Here is a 19,764-nt window from a genome sequence, read left to right as displayed (position 1 = left end):
GAATCCTGTGGCACCTTATAGACTAACAGATGCGTTGGAGCATAAGCACGAAAGCTCACGCTCCAATACGTCTGTTAGTCTATAAGGTGCCACAGGACTCTCTGCTGCTTTTACAGGTCCAGACTAACATGGCTATCCCTCTGATAATTTTTACTGTTTATGCTAATTTCAATATCTTAATGTGGTGCTTATTGGTTACAGCTACCAAATAATTTATTAAAAGACTTATTGGTTTTGCATGGGCACTTTTTTAGCATGTGGCAAAAATGGCAAATATCAACATTCTGCAATGTACAAACATGAAATGTTTTCACATTGCATATTCTTAGTTGTCAAAGTATCTCACAAGTGATAATAATAGTTTTCTATATTTTCAATTGAAATTTTCTGACCAGATAAGTTTTATACTGAAGATTGTCCACCAGTAGCAGCGGATTGAATGTCCATAGTTTGTACTGCATAGTGAGTTGATAAATGTATGTGAATTCCTAATGTAATGCTTCTGCATTTGTAAGCTACTGTACTTAAGAGCAAAGCATCATGTCTGCCTGCTAGAAGGTTTTAATTTGTAACTGCGTATGCATTCCCTACCAGCCTTTGAAATATTCTAGAAACTAGCTTAATTCAGTGACACTTATACACAGTATTAGTGTTAAGGATGACAATATACAGCTTCACGTTGGGCTTCAATCAAAGTAAGTGCTCATTAAACAAAAGGGACAATTACTAATATACATCTAATTTAGCACAAGTCTGTATATTTGTGAAAAACTGGTAGTGGTGATGCTAATGCTAACAATACATTTTGGGAATTTTACTTCTACAGGCAAGTTACAGTATATAAAGACACGGAGGATACAAGCTCCTTAAATCTTACATCAAAGAGAGAAACTCTCCACAAACTTTGAAAAATGTGCTTTGTCAATAAAATCAAAAGACTGCATAAATCTGTCAAAAGCTACCAGTGCTGGGCAGAAATCTGTGATGCTGGCAGCAGAAGCCAAAAGAGATGAATTGGTGGCTACTGGATGAGTTTTATAGTTTCTAGCTGAGGAGCCACCAATATGCTATCACAGGAATTGCTTACAGAAACACACAAGCAAGTCGACTTTGGCACGAGTCTGTATTGAACCCAGGAAAGAAAACAGACTCTGAATCTGTTCACAGAGCATCATGTTCACCTGCTTCTGTAGCCACCAGAGCTAGCACATCTTCCAGCAATCAGACCTGTTGCACTGTTCACTTGACTTGATTGCTAAGGATGTAGTTTATCCCTCAACACGTCTTTCTTCCTAACTGAGTAAAATGAACGAAAGCAAAATCTTCTAGTTATACTGCAACAACACAATCACCTTTTCACACCACATTTTATCAGTTGATTGAAGAGAGAGAGAGAGAATGATTTTATGTACAAGCTCCTCTCCACATCCAGGCTGTTACAAAGATATAATGTCCTACTTCCCTCAGATGGAGAAACTGCAAGCTATTCCAGTAGAAAGTTATAGGAAAAAATTAGAAAAACAGTATGGTTCTGCAATTTAATTCTATGCGCAACACACATAAGGCAAGTCTACCACTGTTCTATGCAGTGTAACAGTAGCTGATGCTATCCAAGCTACTAGTAATCTGAAGCAAGAACTTAAGTCATTCAAATATTTTGTGGGTGTTCTTCTGGTGAGTGAGCCTGATGAACAGCTTTCAAATGAACAAGTGGTTGTACTACATCTCTTTAGTCAGTCAGTCTCAAACAGCCAAAATGAAAGCCTCATAATATAATCCAAAGCCATGCGATTCTAGTTAAGAGGTCAGCTACTTTTGTGCCCCAACTGGTGCAGGAGTTTGTCCTTTGGTTGATAAAGAGGCATATAGTTCAGCCAGCAAAGAGTTTAATCCTTTAGAAGACCTTCAAACAAGGCACCTCTCAATTGCAGAGTTCCAAAATTATCACACTACAGCACGGAAGTCTTGCAGCACAACTACCCTATGAATTCTGCATCAATTATAGGGAGCTGAGGGTTCATCAATAGGGCTGTAAAAATTGAAGCAGAAAGATTCCAAGGAGGTGTGTTCATTCCAAATGGAATTCTACCACTTTCCGGAGGGTGGAAACTCTTCATGAAGGAGACAACATAGACACCAACATACAGACCATTGCTGGAAAGAATACGTCCCATTTAATAACTAGAGTGGGTTTCAAGAACAGTGTGCAGGTAGTGCTGCATCACAGGAAATACCACGTAGTCTCCCTGGGTAATCAGAGTATCTTATATAGCAGGGGTCGGCAAACTTTCAGAAGCGGTGTGCCAAGTCTTCATTTATTTTCACTCTAATTTAAGGTTTTGCATGCCAGTAATACATTTTAATGTTTTTAGAAGCTCTCTTTCTATAAGTCTATAATATATAACTAAACTATTGTTGTATGTAAAGTAAATAAGATTTTTAAAATGTTTAAGAAACTTCATTTAAAATTACATTAAAATGCAGCATTCCTGGACCGGTGGCCAGGACCCAGGCAGTGTGAGTGCCACTGAAAATCAGCTTGTGTGCCGCCTTCAGCACACTTGCCATAGGTTGCCTACCCCTGTTATACAGTATGCAGTGTTTGAAAAAACCTAGAACAGACCCAGAACTAACTTGCCATGAAAACGTATGCAAGAAAAATCAATTATGTGTACAGTCAGCACACTCTTCCCTGAACAGAATGGTGTACATGCCAAGGCAATAATGACTGGTAAACCAAGCACTCAGAGATCATAATGATGAACATGATGATGATAAAAAGGCTGACTGGAAATGTCATTAGTGCTATTACATTTCAATGATACCTGTAAAAAATTTATTAGATTTTGTTTTACCCTTTAGTTTGTTGTTGTGATGCTTTGAGATCAAATAAATCCAATTTTATGTCTTGAAATAATAGTCATTAAACTAATCAAAATGAATGCAAATATATTAAAGTGGTCATTTTAATGCATTGATGATGTCATTGTTTATCCCTGTTTCTATGGTAATGGCCCCACTTAACAGTTCCATATCATGCCTCATCTTAAGTAGACATAAGTAGCTTTCTAATGACATATGATGCGTGCATGTATAGAGGGTACATTAAATTGACCAAATCAGTGGCCTTTCCTGCTCACCTAAACATGAAAGTTCTAACCAATTTGTATGACAACTGGCAAGCTAAGTTCCCTGTAAGCTGCGCAGCCATGCAGCAGCCTATTAAGCACCACACAGGTGTTCAGGGAATCCACCCTCGGTGGACCTGCAACAGCAGGCTGACAGGCACCCGAGCCCCAACCCACCCCAGCTCTGATGCGGCCCAGGGGACAGGCACCTATGCCACAGCCCCAGAGCTGCCGCCATGGGGAGAGGCGCCTCTTCCCCCCCCTCCCCCAGCCCAGGTGCTGCTGCAGGGAGAGAGGGGAATCTTCACTCCCCACCATAGCCACGAGGCAGCCTGTACCCCAAATCCCTCATCTCAGGCACCTGCCAGAGCCCATACCCCCAGCTGGAGCCCTCACCACCCCACCCCAACCCTCTGCTCCAGTCCTGAGCCCCTCATCTCTGGCCCCATCCCAGAGCCCACACCCTCACCACCCTGCACCTCAACCCTTTGCCCCAGCCCTGAGCCCTCTCCCACACTCCGAACCCTTCAGCTCCACCTCCACCACATGAATTTTGTTTTGTGCACCAATATGGAGGTGATGTGTCACACATCACCTCCATAATGGTACACATAAAATTAATTCCGCATATGTGTGGGAAAAATTAGAGGGAACATTGCTGGCAAGTATATCATAATTAGGCAAATATTTAAGGGGGATTTCCGGCTTCAGCAGGCTCTGAAATTTAAGAAATTAAGGAAATCCTTAATTACATGAAGATGACTGGTAACATCCCTTTTTCTGAAGATTATGAAATATATCTATTTTTGAACCTGGTGGTGGTGACTTAACTAGGAAAAGTTTTCAGTTTTCCTGTCATATCTTAGTGCAGTGGTGTAGTTCATCCAAGATTCCATGTGTAACTCAGGCCAACTGTTACTGCGACCAGATCACGTTTTGAATACTACACTGAAGCGGAAAGCAGAATAAAAAGTGCCCCAGATTTAAGCAGCCACACTACTCACTGTAGAACATAGGAGACGGTGATAAAGAGGTGGTAGGGCAAAATGTAGCCATCTTTTATTCTCAGCAAGTTATCAGATGTTAGTAAGAAAGACACTTTTGTATATGATCCTCCTAGGGCAGTGCTTCACAGATTATTTGAAACTGTGGTCAGTTTTATGCATCATTTTCAAGGCCTCTCAAATCTCTCTGTACTTGGCCAAGGTAGAGAGAAAATTTCAGCTATGCATTTAAACCAAATTTGGTACCACAAAATGGAGTGTTACTCCATATACATAATGCCACAAAGCAATAGCTATAAACCTTCTTCAGTCAGGCCAAAGGGCTTCCTTCAATTAATTCTTATTTGACCTAGACCATATCTCTTCGCAAAACAACATCTAATTTTGACTTTATTTGTTTCAATGGTTAATTACCCTCACTTAAAAAATTTGATCCTTATTTCTAGCCTGATGGTGATTAACAGTTAAAATCAGATAAATCTCAAATGAATTTCATAAGAAAAGGCTAGCCAGAGGACTGCCCCATGTCAACTTTCAAAGCCCTGCTACAAACAATGTAGATGTTTGAGCTTCACAAAAAAAGTGGCTCATAGAATATTTTAGAATGGAAAGTGTTAACCAGCCTAAAGACAGGAGGTAACAGACAATATCAGTGATCTAAACATGATCAGAAGAATCTTGCTGAAGAATATAAATGTAGAATTGGAGCCAAAGTATTTATATAAAAACTGTGAAACATAAAACATACCAATATTCATTTTCCATAAGTTCGTCAACCTTCAGTTTAATGTTGCAATATATTAGTCTGTCAAAACACTCTAGTCCATTGACTTTCTATTATTTCAGGCATATTCTTAAGTTCAAACTAGCAGAAAGAGGTCAGGTACTTGAGCTGGTCTACAGTACCTATCTCCTACGGAGTAGAGATATCAGTTCCTCCTACCACCCTAACTTTCCTAAAGAAAAGACAGATATTCTTTGAAAACACAAAGATGATTTATTAAGGAAGCAATAAACTCAATTGTGGTTGCCCCAGAAAGATAGGTATGAAGCCTGGTCCTTCACAATCCCTTTAGCAATAAATTCCAACAGAATAAATCCTAAACAAAAACACCCCAAAACTATGCTGTGGCACAACAGATGACCTTGGTCTGAATTAGGTAGCTGATGGTGATATCTGTCCTTGCAGCTCAGGTTCGTTGGATCTTGGACCTACGACAGACCGTGCAACCCGGTTATGGCAGGATGAACACTGGACCATCCACGTACAGGAACCAGGAAACAGCAATGCTGGAACCAGGATGGTGTAAGCAGGAAACAGCAATGCTGGAACCAGGATGGTGTAAGATGACGTTGATTCCAGTGTAAGATGCCATCCAGATCAATGGGATAGATCTTGATCCATAGAGGTGATCCTTGAAGCCCGTGCAAACAAGACTGATACTGGGTGCCTCTCAGATGAACAGTCTGGTTAGGGTGCACAATCCTTTTATATATTCTATGGTGCAAATATTCCAGGTTTGAACTGGCCTGAACTGGACCCCCTAGTGGCTGTTGCTCCTTTCCACAAGTGACAAGAAGAAGGGCGACAAATATGGAGTCAGAGATGTTAATTGTCCAGACTCCATTTTGAACCACAGGGTCCCTTAGCCACATTACCTTAATTAACAGTTCCTTATAACTATATGTTAAAACACTTTAAATTCAGTACAGACACCAACATGAACATAACTGAGCATTTATATAGGGAAACTTCCCTACAACATGATTCTTGAAACCCCATGAAGCCTGTTAAAATGAGAGCATTCTTACCCATTACATAGCAAACTGGAGAAAAGATTTAATGTGGTGCCACAGGAGCACAACACTGTTGTCAGCAAAATATTCATTTCTTGTGACACATATTTAATAGATATTATTCGCTTAGTACAGTTTCTTACAGGGTGAATTGATTTAAATCAAGGCTATTTAAATCCATGTTAATCAACTTTTCCATTTGTACTTCAGTTACTTTCTAGAGAAAGGTGCATTTGCATTGGTTAATATAACCATTAAGATCTGTGATTTACAACTAATAGAGCATATACACTAGATTTGGAACATCTTTATGCTACCTCGGTGGGTACACTAAAATGATATATATTTATTTAAGCAATCATATTAATATTTTCAGATTTTAATTAACTGTACACTTTCAGTATGCCAGAAAATGGTGAAAATAATCTATTATTTATTCGATGATTGTGTCAAGTGATATTAGGATGGTAATTGACATTTAAACTCAACAGCATACACTATTAAACAAAACGAGCCCTTACACAGTACCACTCATTAGTGCTATGTATATAATAAACCTTGACCTCAAAAGTTAGATCATTTTTCCTCTCATTCTTTCTTTAGATAGAAAAGCAGCCTTTAACTTTTGATAGAAGCTCATGGATTCGGCATATTTTTAAATGTTTTAAGAGATAATGTGTAGGGCTTCATATATTTTGTATTGAATTTAGATTTCATTTTAAACAGTTTATTTTTAAAAAGAAAAACATTAAATAAAATCAAAATAATCCAATTAATTTTTTTTTAATCATCCATTTTCATCCACCCTGGTTTCTCAAGATAGTCTGAAATAAAACTGTACAGTCAATGATCTCCAGATGCCTGTACTGTACCGCAGAAATTTTGCTACTCAGTCTTCACCATAGTACTCTTCCCGCATTGAAATCCAGGAGCATTACACCAGACCTCACAACTGATTTAAGGTTACAGTTTGTGAAATTTACTATAAGCTTAACACTGAAGCAAATTTAATCCCCATTATTGCTGATTTTGTGCTAACAGCAAGTTATGGTAGCTGGAGAAGCTAAGCCACAGAGGACAGCTACTGATTTTCAAGTCACAACAGTTCATACAAAATGAACTACACCTTAATGGCCTAGTAACGGCTTGGTGGCACATAGATGGTAAAATGATAGTTCTGATCCAAGGGCTATCAAAGGCTAAAAAGAAAAAATCCCAACATTTATTGTTGGAGAGTGAATGTAATGAAATGGAACACTCCACGTTGCTCCCCAGAGACCCAGCTAGCAGACACTCCCGAAGACTTCAGCATTTAGACTCTTGAGCCAAAAGGATCAACACTGTAACAGAATCCCTCAGGGCAAGGGCAGGGTGAAAAGAGCTACAGAGAAGAAAGCCTAGATGACCCCTAGCCAAAAAAGTAATAACGTTAACAGACTGATCATAATTTCCACATCCAAGGAAGACTAGACAGGAAATCTATCGCTGCAAACTGATAATGCACTCTACTATATAGTATAAACACAGAGACTATTATTTTAAGTGATAAAAGAAGCTATTTGGAAAACAACCTAAGATGACTCTTAAATGAACAAGCTTGTTACACCAATACTTTTCCAAATAGCAAGAGTTCCAGGATTTTTAGTTATATGTATGTAGCATTTCACATGACCTACGGTTTATACCAGATTAAATAGCACCCTGTGAGCAAAAAACCAGAGGTACTGAGTAAGGCGTAGTCATGTATTTGTACACCCATTCCATTCATTAAGACTAAAAAAAGCAATGCTAGATGGATTAGAGTCTGTTTTGTTGGCTCTATACATATTCCTCCACCTCTTAAAACAAAGTAATTTTATTTTTGTTAGACATATATTTACAATATTTTGGACTTTTAATGCGGAAAACCTAGAATACAACTAGGGCCCTACCAAATTCACTGCCATGAAAAATGAATCATGGACTGTGAAATCTGATCTCCCCCATGAAATCTGGCTAGTGTAGGGCTGGGGGTTCTTATTGTGTGCGGGTCTCCAGATGTTAGTCCCATCTGGGATGAGAAGTGACTGGACTTCCTCTTCCCCTGCAGGTGTCACTCCTGAGGCCAGGTGAGACCCACCTCCAGGAACCTCCCCCAGCTGCAGAGAGCTCTAACACTGCTGGCTGGGAGCCTAGCTCTGAAGGCAGTACTGCCATTAGCAGCAGCTCAGAAGGGGGGCAATACTTAAAACACACACACACCCCAACAACAGCCTTGGGATCCCCTCTATTGCCCCCTTTCAGGTTGGGACCCCCATGGATTCGAAACTGAAATTTCAGAATACCTGAACAATTTTTTAAATCCTATGACTGAAATTGACCAAACTGGACCATGAATTTGGTAGGGCCCTAAATATAACTAAAGCTACCACACCAAGTTTAAAAAGTCTGGTTCATCTTAACTCAAACGGAGACGCATACTTTTGATTAGTAAAAATGTCTGCCTCATCTCTTAAAGTGATGGAGAGATCTTTACAAGTGAATGATAGCATATATATTGTTCCTTAGGGGAGCATGCAGGAAAACATCTAGAGTAGAGCAGCAAAATCGAAGAGTCATAAACCACCTTCTATTTGCAAATGGTTTTTGTGTCAGCATGCTGTCTTGCAAGTTGAGACCCACCTCCTTCCCCCACCTCTCTCTCACTCACTGAAAGCAAACAGCAGCTGTTTCTTTTTTTCCTCATAGACCAGATAAGCAGCCGCCGCTCCCCGAAACCCAAACCTCCCTTCCCCTACCTCTCTCTTCAAGCAAATGTTTGCTGTCGGCACTCCAAATGGAGCCCCCCTGCCTGCCTCTCACTCATTCAAAGCAAATAGTAACTGTGTTTGGTTTTTTGATAAGTAGCTCCGAAATGGAGCTTTGAAAGGGCACTTCCTCCTCTGGAGTTCACAACAAAACAAGAGGATGCTTCAGTTAAAAGGATTATGGGGAGTTTCCAGAAGTCAATCAGTGTGTAATAACATTACTCCCTGTTTACATGGGAGCAGCACCATCTCAGCCAATACACAACAGTTGTTTTTCTTCTCGAGGAGGTGGAGTACCAGCAGTGCTATAGCCACAGAGACACAGCGCTGTACGTGCCTTGCCAGTGTGGACGGGGAGTGAGGTACAGCAGTCTGGGAGGTTTTATCGCGCTGTAACTCGCAAGTGTAGCCAAGGCCTAACACTGAACTGGAGGTGTCTTTTCAAAAGGAATCCGGCCAGTATGACTGCTGAAGCATGTGGTGAGAGACCTTTTCTTTGAATTCATTTAAGCTTAAGTTAGATATTAGCTGCATTTTACCTTTTTTCTTGTAACCAATTATTACTTTTATGCATCATTACTTGTAATCGCTTAAAATCTTTCTGTCATTAATAAACTTGTTTTATTGGACTGAAGTGTTTGAGAAACTCCATTTGAGATAACAGGATTTGTGCATATCATTTTCTATTAATATGAGCTTTTATTGTCCAGGAGAGGGCTTGGCAGTACAAGATGTACTTTTCTGGAGGAAAGTCTGGGACTGGAAGTTGGCTGGTGCTGCTCTGCAGTGTACTTCAAGAGCAGCTGGCCATAGCACTCACACAGTATAGGTGGGAGTAGGGTGACCAGATGTCCTGATTTTATAGGGACAGTCCCAATATTTGGGGCTGTGCCTTATATAGGTGCCTATTACCATCCACACCATGTCCCAATATTTCACACTTGCTAGCTGGACACCTAGGTGGGAGTAATTTACATGCTGGAGGCTGTGTGAGAGCAGACCAGGAGCGGCTGCTCTCACAGCAACACAGGGTAAAAGGCACCCCAGATTGGAGAATTGAGGGGGGACAGCTGTTCAACAGTTTAAATTGTAAAATTGTACCCTGGGTAATGTCACAGTAGCTTATAATTCTGGGTGCCTAACTTTCTACATCTTTGAGGGGGAAATGGTTTTCTGGTTAAGGCACTGTACACTGAGATTCAGGAGACTAGTGTTCAACTCTTAGTGCTGCCAGAGATTTATATCAGAATTATAGCACTTTACCCCCACCTTGCATTGGTATTTAACATTCAGACAAGGCGTTAGTCCATAGTGCCTTTAATCTGCTAGTCTCAGATTCAATCCAATGTGCACCGGTATGCAATTCAAAGCCATTCCTATTTTATGGCTGTTTCATGACCTACCAATGTAGGCTAGATTTTAACTGGAGGTCAAGATATAGAATGTATTATATGTCCCACAACCAAGCCCCCAAGCTACCTAATCTCCTCAGAAGAGTTCATTCTTATGCTTTTTTTTTTTAAAAAAAAACATTGGTAATAAAAATGTACTCTATTTAGTGGTATACTCAGTTTAAATATAGTATTTAAATAGCTTAAATCAGATGGCACCATTTCAAGTTCTGTAATAAATATGAAAGACCTTTAGATTTAGGTACTATTGAAACAAAACATGAAATCGATAATTCTAGAGAATATCTAATGAAACTGAAGGACTTTGGTCCTTTCCTTGTCTGGAAAGAAACCAATGCCCTAAAATCAACTTTACAAAAGACAAATAATGTGAATAGTGCTACTTATAATAATTTTTTAAAGCAAATACAAAAAATTGTCAGCAGGTTTTATGATCTGGGCAGAAGGAGTCTGAGGATGAATGGGGAGAAAAAAAGCACCTTTTTTCCTAGAAATATCAACTGTCTCAAAAATGGAACAAATGCAACTACCAAATACTACAGTGGGGGGCACAGGAAATCAGCAAATTTGGCTTAACTTATTAGTAGCACTAAAGGTTATTCTATGCAAACATCACCTACAATACCCTGGCATACGGGGTCAGAGACATTGTAGGTAAATAAGACAAGTACCTAGACTATTTATAACAGACTCTAATATTAAAAGATGATGCTCAGTATATGACAAAGGCCAGACACTTAATTAAGTAGTTACTGTCCTTTCTGCTGCTAAAGCAAGAAGACTCATGAGATTATTTAGACAAACATAGAAGTGCAAGTCCAAAACAGCAGAAGAAAATATTCCTTAACTAATTCTGCTCCTTTGAAGGCTATGTCATGCAAGATTCCCAATCTAGGGTCTCAACTTTCTAGCACAAGCTAGGTTGGAAGTCTCCTCTATAGCTCTGTGATTTTTGGCGGTCAGGAATCAGTAGCTGGAGCATGAGTTTATTCCCTCATGCTCTATTCAAATGCCACTACCTCAAGCCCCCTCTAGAACCTACTTAGTGTGAGTTCTTAAAAGTCACAGAGGAGCTCCCACACAAACTTCAGTTGCACACAAATGCAAACAGTCTCACAAAAAGGAACATGTTTCAAGGATGTCAATAAACCAACTCTTGAAATATAAAAGTGAAGGAGAATCCCAAAGTGACAGAAATCCTGTGTGGTGATAACTTCAAAGCAGCAGAATTGCAGGTAATTTCTGTCTACATAAAGATAACAAATGGAGACAGGTTGTATAGGTCCCATCCTTCAACTGGCAGGCAAACAGTAAATTCCCTTTTCATTGGATGGGATACAGCCATCTGCCTTCACTGTAGGAATACTCAGAGGGCACAAATCAGCTGTGGAGAAGGAAAGGACCTCCAACCCATACCGTAGCAAAGACTGTGCATAAATGGGAAACAAACAATTTTGGAACCTTCCACAGGATTGAAGCCAGGCTGCTTCCTGGGAAGAGAAAATATTTGTTCTTTTGGAATTGGCCGAGGTAAATCTTGAATTTCCTTGTAGACAAAAAAATTATGAAGATGCACTACTAGAAGAAAGCATCCTTTGTTGCTGTATCCCTTATATTTGGCTAATGTAAACCAGCCCTCATCTGGGAGGGGGGCAGGGGGAGAATTCTTCCTCAACTAAGTACAGAAAGGCCAAGTGTTGGCTGGAGAGTAATAATGGGCTACAGAGATTTAATTATGTTTGGGGGCAAGAGACATTCACAGCTTAAAGACACCTGTAACACAACCCTAGGTAACATGAATCATTTTAACTACCAAAAAAAATCTAACAATTACCACTATCAACAAAATTTAGACTAGACTACTCACTCCCACACATTTCTCTGATTTGGGTTGCACATTGCACTTGTTTCTGTAGATCTTTCTATTCCCTCCCAGCCAGGGAGGCACTTCCTTGTTTGTTTGTTTGTTTTGGGGAGGGGGGCACAGGTAAGGATTATCTCCTCCCATCCCTCAGTGACCTCTTATAAACTTCTCTCCTTCAAAGGCTCTGCAATGACAGCATACATTTCTCTAGCAACAAGCTGGACTCATCTCCCTCTACAGACCACAATGCTGCTTCTTCAAGGAGACAGTTGCTTAGAAGAACAATGAAAGGCACTCTGCATAGCACTTCTACACCCTGTTGGGCCAAAAAATGGGCACTTAGTATCTGAGCACTTTAGAAATATTAATTAATTTATCCTCACAACCTCTCTGTGAGAAAGTATTTAGTCCTGTTTTACACAAAGGGAACTGTCCAAGTGACTTGTCCAAGGTCACAAAGGTTGTGGTACAGGAGCTGGGATATGAACAAGAACTCTCCAGCCCAAGTCCAGGATCCTATCTACAAGACCATTATTCCTCTCAAATCGCAACAGTTCTCTCTCTATTTTTTTCTTGTCTCCTCTTTCTCCATTTGTGTGCATCTCTTCCCTTGATCATCCCTCCCGTTGTTTCTCTTAACCTGTATTGCTGACTTCTCCCCTAGCTTCTGCATATACAGGTTTCATCCCCAGAACTGCACCAGCAGCGGTTTTGCTGCTAGTCCTGCATTACAGTGCTTCCACAGCAGCAATGACAGGGATAAAAATGCAACTAATGAAACCCTACTTGGATTTTTTTTTTCCCTTCTGCTGAGAAAGTGTTATGTGCAATGGACCAATACTCATTTAGTGAGAATATAACAAAGTAATGGGCTTAAGCTACAGAAGAGAAAATTAAAGACCTGTATAACTACAAGAACAACTACAAAGGAAGCAGCCACTGAGGAGATTGCAAAAACACAAGCATCTGAGGTATTTCTTTATTAAGGATAGTTCAGCGAAAATGTAGTCCATCTGCAATGATGCAGGAGATGGACTAGAGAAAACTCACTGACAGATCCCTGCCAAATGGTATCATTCTATGATAAAAAATGGAGAACATGGATAGTAACAATAATTTAATAGCAAGTCAGTTAAAGGAAACCTGTCTATAACATCAGAACACTGGTCTATATATATTTGTAAGAACATTCTGACATGCTAGTACATGAAAATCCTGGGAATTACTGTTCAGACAGAGCATCTAAAATTCTTTAGAAGCTGTTTATTCTTCAAAATGTATTGATGATAGTATTAAGCATTTTAGAACAAATGTGAAATTTCAAACCTCACATTTCAAATATTTCAAAAAGTAACTTAAGATACCAAGGAATGAAGTCTGTACTGTTTTAAAGTGTTAGTGAGATCAGTTAATTCAAAGGTAAACAAAGACCTGAGTTCAAGACTTGTTGGTTTTCCCCTTCAGTTACTTGACTTTCAAATACTGCCCGTTCACATTAAAAGTACATTCGTTAATTAACAAATCTGCAGCACAGTAATACTTCTGCAGCAGCATTGGCTCCAAAAGCTTGACACTTACTTGAAGCACTTAATATGACTAGTTATCTTCCAGACTCCAGCTGTTGCATGAAGATTCTACGGTGAAAAGCTAAAGCATGTTCCTGTTTAGTAATTATCTTCCTATGCTTCCAGAACAAACATGAATGAGAAAGAGAAACCAGAAATCAGGGCTATGCTGGCAATGTACCCGTAGTGCAACACAGCCATGCACAAAGTGTGTTGGATTCCGGCTTAACCCCCTGGTTTGCAACCTAGCAGAGACTAGCCGTGATGAAATAACTACTCGTACCACTATGCAGAGCCCCAGTGGCTATTTCAGAAGAAGTAGCCAGACCTCCAAGGCAATGATGATTTCTTCACTTTGCACGTCCTATGTTTCTAATGTGTTTTTTTTTATTTTTTAATTAACTACCTCATTCATGTTGGGATTTTTATTGATTAAATTACTGTTGGTCCTAAATTATATGTATTCTCAACCTTAAGGGATTTTTCCGCTGAGGATATAAATAATAACCATATAAGTCCGTCAAGTTTAAAATTATTTTTGTTTTGCCAGCCTACATGCCAGATGCCAAAAATGGCCAGTTGCATTCTCTTACCTAAATTCATCTTGCAATGTCAATTTCAAAAAGCAGTCTTGAGTTCCTGTCCTAAACCGCTTTGCAGCGATGCTATTGGAAAAGATGTTGCCTTTCAACCCCTTCCTAACAGTCACAATTCTGTTGGGGGTGCATAATTTTACAGATATGAAATAGAAGGTGTTCGGACACCAAGACAATTTGTATAGTATAAGAACCTAAATAGAACAGACACTACAGTACTTACAGGGTTCTGAATAGCGATCATTAAACTGACTTGTCTATCAGTTTCACTCTGCTACCACCAAAAGGTGTAGAAGCTTTCATTTCAGAAATCCAAGCTTGAATTCTGAAAAAATAGTGACCATATGAGGACTATTCACCACTGGCGAGTAAAGAAGATTTTAAGCCAGGTATGTTTCCATGTTAAGTAAAGACTACTTTTCAAGGTACATTTATGACAGCCACTGATACAACTCATCTTGTGAAGTCCTATCAAACTACTACTTTTTTATACTCTATTTAAACATTATAATCTCACTATAAAGCAGCAAACACAGATAAAGCTGGAATTCTTGATCTTGCCACGAATTATTTTGACAGAGCAGAACTACCCACAGGCATGATGTTACATTTTGCTTTAGAAAAAAAGTAGCACTTTTTCCAAAGCAATTTCCAGGCTTCCTATGATTTCCTATGGCAGCAACTATTTTTTTATTTTAAAATACAGCTTGTTGAAGAGGATTGTGTTCAAAATGAGTTTCAGCTCAGAAAGGACTGGCTCCCTCCAACTTTTTTTTTTTTTTTTTTAAATCATTCAGAACAGCTATACAGGTTTCTCAGACTGGCAGAAGTATTTCTAAAAGGAGGACTATTTCACAGTATAAGCATTTACCAGATGCTGAGGAGTGAAGAAGGATCCAACCATGGTTGTAACAGAAAAGATATTTTTAGGGTACAAAAAACAATTTATTCAATGTTCACCCTTAATTCATATAACCAGAAACTGGTTGGCATTATTTCTTTGTATTTCAGTTCCTCAACATCAAATTTTTACACATTTAATCAGACAAAGAGCCTACTGATAACCGTGGGCAAATATTACTCCCAGTCATAGTTACCTGAAGATTGTACATCACAAAACCTTTCTAAATACAAGAGAATATTCACATTATTTAAAAAAGAGAACAGCAGCATACAAAGTAAGCAGTATTATTATTTGTTGAATTACTTCTAACATCATAACCCGGCTTCCAATAAAGTACTTTTGTTAAATTATTTTCTGTACTAGTCACATGGACATTTTGTACTTTGTAAGATTTAAAGCATTTTCTCTCATGTGATATCAAGTACAGAAAAGATTGCAGGAAACTGACAAGGTATAGAAAACAACTCAGAATTCTGATGAGGTCACAAACCATTCAAGCTTTACTGTCATGGTTACCACGAACTCGCCAGATCACCTAGATTTAGGTATGTAGTCTTTAAGCCCCTTTGTTTTCAGTTTTAAACAATTTTTACCAAAAAATTCCCAGGTTTTACATAAAGTACATTATTTTTTTCGATTTCCACCCTACTTTTGTATCACTCAAATATATAAATAACTTGTTTTATTAGGATATACAATACATTGCATGAGATATATGTATTTTCATAATACATTAATATGTGTATATGCTAAGTTGCCAGCTGAAGTAAGACTATGCATTAGTCTAGAAGATGCACACAATAAAGAGGCACACAAGCTCTGAAGTGTGTGAGCATCTGAACACACTGATGAATCTCAGGTAAACATTTCAAGCTGTTAGCAGGTAACAGTTTAAAGACCTGACACACTAAAATGGGAAGAAAATGAAAATCTGTATCAGAGTACTTTTCAGAACCAAGGAAGTATTCAAAAGTTTTTAAAAAACAAAAACAAAAGAAAAAAGGATGAAGTTGAGTGTATGCACTGCAAATGGTGTGGCCCAATTACTATATGTAAATATTTATAGGCTAACAGCTCTAAGTCTACAACAGAAAACTGTTTATTCAAACAAAAATTTTATTTGGGGATTAGAGATGTATTGTTTTCTTAAACTCGGAGGAGCGTGTTTTGAGTTCTGTTTTAGTTTCTGCAGCAAACCACACTGATGAACGGAATTCAAAGCACTAATCTACTGAATACTCTTCCCCCCCCCCCACGCACACCTTTCCATCCACCAAAATAAACCTTGAGATTTACCCACAAAAATTATTAATCGTTTTTTGCACTAATTTTCTCCTGTTTTTGTTGTTGCGGTAATAAACACTGAAATTCCTGGGAAAAATTAAACAAGATAAAAACTGAAAAAGGGCCTTAGTAGTCTTACAGCTTATACATCTAGATTCACATATAGTATCTGTAAAAGTACTTCCACAAAGCCCTGAAAAATCCTCAACTATGCACATCCACAACGTATACCTCCCATTCCACAAGTTGGGTCTACCACATCTATGCTGTGTACAGGTGATTTCAATCTTTGGGACTATCATCCCAACACTTTTCACAAGCACTAAATTCAATTACAGTTTGTAAAAACACTGATGTATTTTAAATTCCAAAGTGATTGGTGCTAAATGAGAATGGAATTCTAAGTGTGGCATTTTGAAAAGTTAAGGGGTATCAGAATTGAGAGATGAAAAACAGACCCTATATGAAGCGCAAAATATTTAAGTCTGAAGTCACATTTGGCAAGGGTGGGTAACAGTTAAAAATAGTGAGTCTATGAACGTCCTCCTCCTTAGCCCTACAGTATTAACGCAATACTGTAACAAGGAAAGCATGTGTATTTTTCTTAATGTAAGTTTGGAGTGAAACTGATTTGAAAGGTTCTTGGAGTAGGTGGAAATAGAAGGAAGGTTCTACATATCATTAAATTTGGCTTACAAGCAGTATCAATGAACAAACAAACAGGCACAGGTACTGGTATTAAAAAAAGACCACATATTTTTAAGTATTTTGCAAGATGTGAAAACATCATTCCAGGCTGCATAAGTAAATCCTATTGAGTTTATAGTAAGGAGTCTTTTCCATGTACCAAACCAGTCTAGAAAGTCAGACAGATTTTACAGAACTCATCAGATAAAACAAATGTAACATTGTTAAAGTAAGAAAGTGCACTGTACACACAGCGGGTTTGGGTTTATTTTATAGATAGCTTGGAAGTGAGCACAGCACATAGCACTAAAGTATTGAGTGTGCTCAACTGATAGAACTTTTTGAATAGGCTATTTCTCATGTTGGTGATATAGGCGGGTTTTTTTCCCCCCACTTTCATAAGTCTGGCCCAACAGACACTATGAACAAGAAGTTAACAATTCCATTTTGTTAAACGGGGAAGAAGTTGCTAATTTCAATTAAGCTTAACTGTTTCTCTGGACTTTTCATACAGCAGTTAAGAGCCTCTGATGTTCTTACAGTGACCACCACTCACAATTATAACTGGAAGTGCCTGTAAGTCTATAAAAACTTAGATAAATAACTGAAGATTTTTTCCTGATATAATTCCAAGTTAACTGCTGCTTTTGGTGTGTACCAAGTCAGTCCAAACCAGCATGAAGCTGATATGATTATGTATTCCGAGACAGCACAACAGTATTAAAACTGTTAGACTGTTCTTCACCTAAACTCTAATCTGCTAATTGTGTTTGATCTGATCCCATCCCTCCATAGACTTTATCTTTCTCCAAGCCTCAGGTTTGCTCCTTCCCAATCACCAATCCCTCTAAAATTAACTTCTGTCCTGCCTCTCCCTCAGCTTCTTCCAAAAGCATTTCATCACAACATAAGTATACATTTGATCAGGTATTTTTTTGAAGTGTTAACATGCATTCCAAAAATAATTCTTATAAGAACTGTACAACTGCCAGTAGATACCCCATAAAACTGGACAGATGGATTGAGTAGGACTTGCAGAGAAGCACCAATATTTTAAGTGACACATGGGACAGAGAAGCACTCTCATGACTTTCCCTCTTCCCACAATCATACCTGAATGGAATTGACTGTGGCAATTTGAAAGATGAAAACATTTGCTAGGATTGGGCCATACTTGAATGAATTCCTTGTTGCTAGCAACTGATATGCCTACAAATGAATCTCAAATTCTGGTGCCAAGAGTTAAAACATAGCAAGCTTTGAAAACTATGTTGCATGTCCACTATGTCAGTCATGAAGACATGTCCCTATATCCGTAAGGGATTTTTTTTTTTTCTGAATGAGAACTTTTGGTTCTGTAAAAACATAGACATAGTCATAATGGCTCATCCCCAAAATCCATCTAGTCCTGTATTCTGTCTCTGACAGTAGCCAGCACCACACAGTTTAAAAAAGAAACAACATAAGTAAGCAGGCACAGGGGAGGAAGCCTGCAACAAACATTAGCTCTCATCCTAATCTTCAACACTGACTGGTTTACAATATGAAGCATGAACATATCTTCTAAAATCTGTTAGAATTAACTACTCTTGCTGTAGATAAGACTATCCAGAGTAACGTCAAAGCCAAGCTTTTTACAAAACCTAAAAATCAATAAATGTTTACTACTTTTTTTTTTAAATCTACATAAACGTTTAGTGTTAGAGAAACGTAGATACCCCTGCACTGGCTGTGAACCCAACCGTGCAGTGTTGTAAGCCTGAAAAAAAAATCACATTGGCTATTAATCACCAGCACCACCACCACCACCGGCTCTCCAAAAAAGCTAGGGAAGAAAAGAAAAGGAATCAGCGTAGGGAGCGGCGCCCCGGCTTCCCGGAGCTGCCGCTTTCTCTGTCCTGAGGCGTTAGGACCAGGGAGATTTGAAGTGTCCCGGACGTGCCGCTGCCCAGAGCGCCCGGTACCCGGCCCAACCCCCGGCTCTAAGAGCCCGAGCTCCCCGTCCTGAGCCCCGCTAGCCTCGGGGGTGCCCGTAGGCCGGGCCCGGTCACCTCCGCCAGGCGGACTCGCCGCCACCCGCCCTCCAGGAAGCCCGCTGGACCCGGGAGCCCCCCGGCCCAAGCAGCGGCAGGCGGCGCCTGGGTCACTCACAGGTCACGATGGGCTTGTTCTCCATGGTGTAGATCACCGGAGGCTGCGGCGGCTTCTCCTCCTCCTCGGCGGCCGGCGCCGCGGCAGGGTCCATGGGCGGGCGGGGTCCTCAGCCCCGGCTCCGGCTCTGGCTCCAGCTCCGCGCCATGGAACCAGCGCTGCCCCGCGCCGGGGGCCGGGACAGGCTGCTCCGTTCTGGTCTGCCCCCTCCCCCCTGGCCGCGCGCGCTGCCCCCGCGGCCCTGCCCCAGAGTGCAGCGAGTCTCGCGCTCCCCACTTCCCGTGGGGCGGGCGGAGCATTACCACTTCCGGGGGGAGGGGCGGGGTTAAAGGGAAGCGGGCGGCGGGCCGCTGACACAAAACAAGTTGGGGGCGGGGGGACGGGTGCGAGCTAAAGAGAAGAGCCCGGGCGGGCAGGGCGGGCAGATGGACAAGCGGCGGGTGGGGGAAGGGACAGACAGACTAGCGGGGGCGCTGCGGGAGCCTCTGGGGAGCCGCGCGCGGGCCGGGGCGGGGCCTCGGCTGAGCCCCGCCCCCTGCCCCCCTTCCGCGAGCCGCCCCGGACACGGGCGCTGTCAGGGCCGCCT

General features: G+C 40.3%; 1 protein-coding gene across 1 annotated transcript in view; it reads right to left on the bottom strand.

The window, feature by feature from the left end:
* TRAPPC10 (trafficking protein particle complex subunit 10) overlaps positions 1 to 19,335 on the bottom strand; it is a 94,036-nt gene extending 74,701 nt beyond the window's left edge. Inside the window, exon 1 of the mRNA XM_050936469.1 lies at positions 19,179 to 19,335. Within this exon, the coding sequence (XP_050792426.1) occupies positions 19,179 to 19,272 (94 nt within the window). The 5' untranslated portion in view covers positions 19,273 to 19,335. The remainder of the gene's footprint in view (positions 1 to 19,178) is intronic.
* Positions 19,336 to 19,764: the final 429 nt, after the last annotated feature.

Source organism: Gopherus flavomarginatus, chromosome 1 (assembly GCF_025201925.1).
Source record: "Gopherus flavomarginatus isolate rGopFla2 chromosome 1, rGopFla2.mat.asm, whole genome shotgun sequence".
Taxonomy (NCBI): domain Eukaryota; kingdom Metazoa; phylum Chordata; order Testudines; family Testudinidae; genus Gopherus; species Gopherus flavomarginatus.
This window is presented reverse-complemented; position numbering and strand designations above follow the sequence as displayed.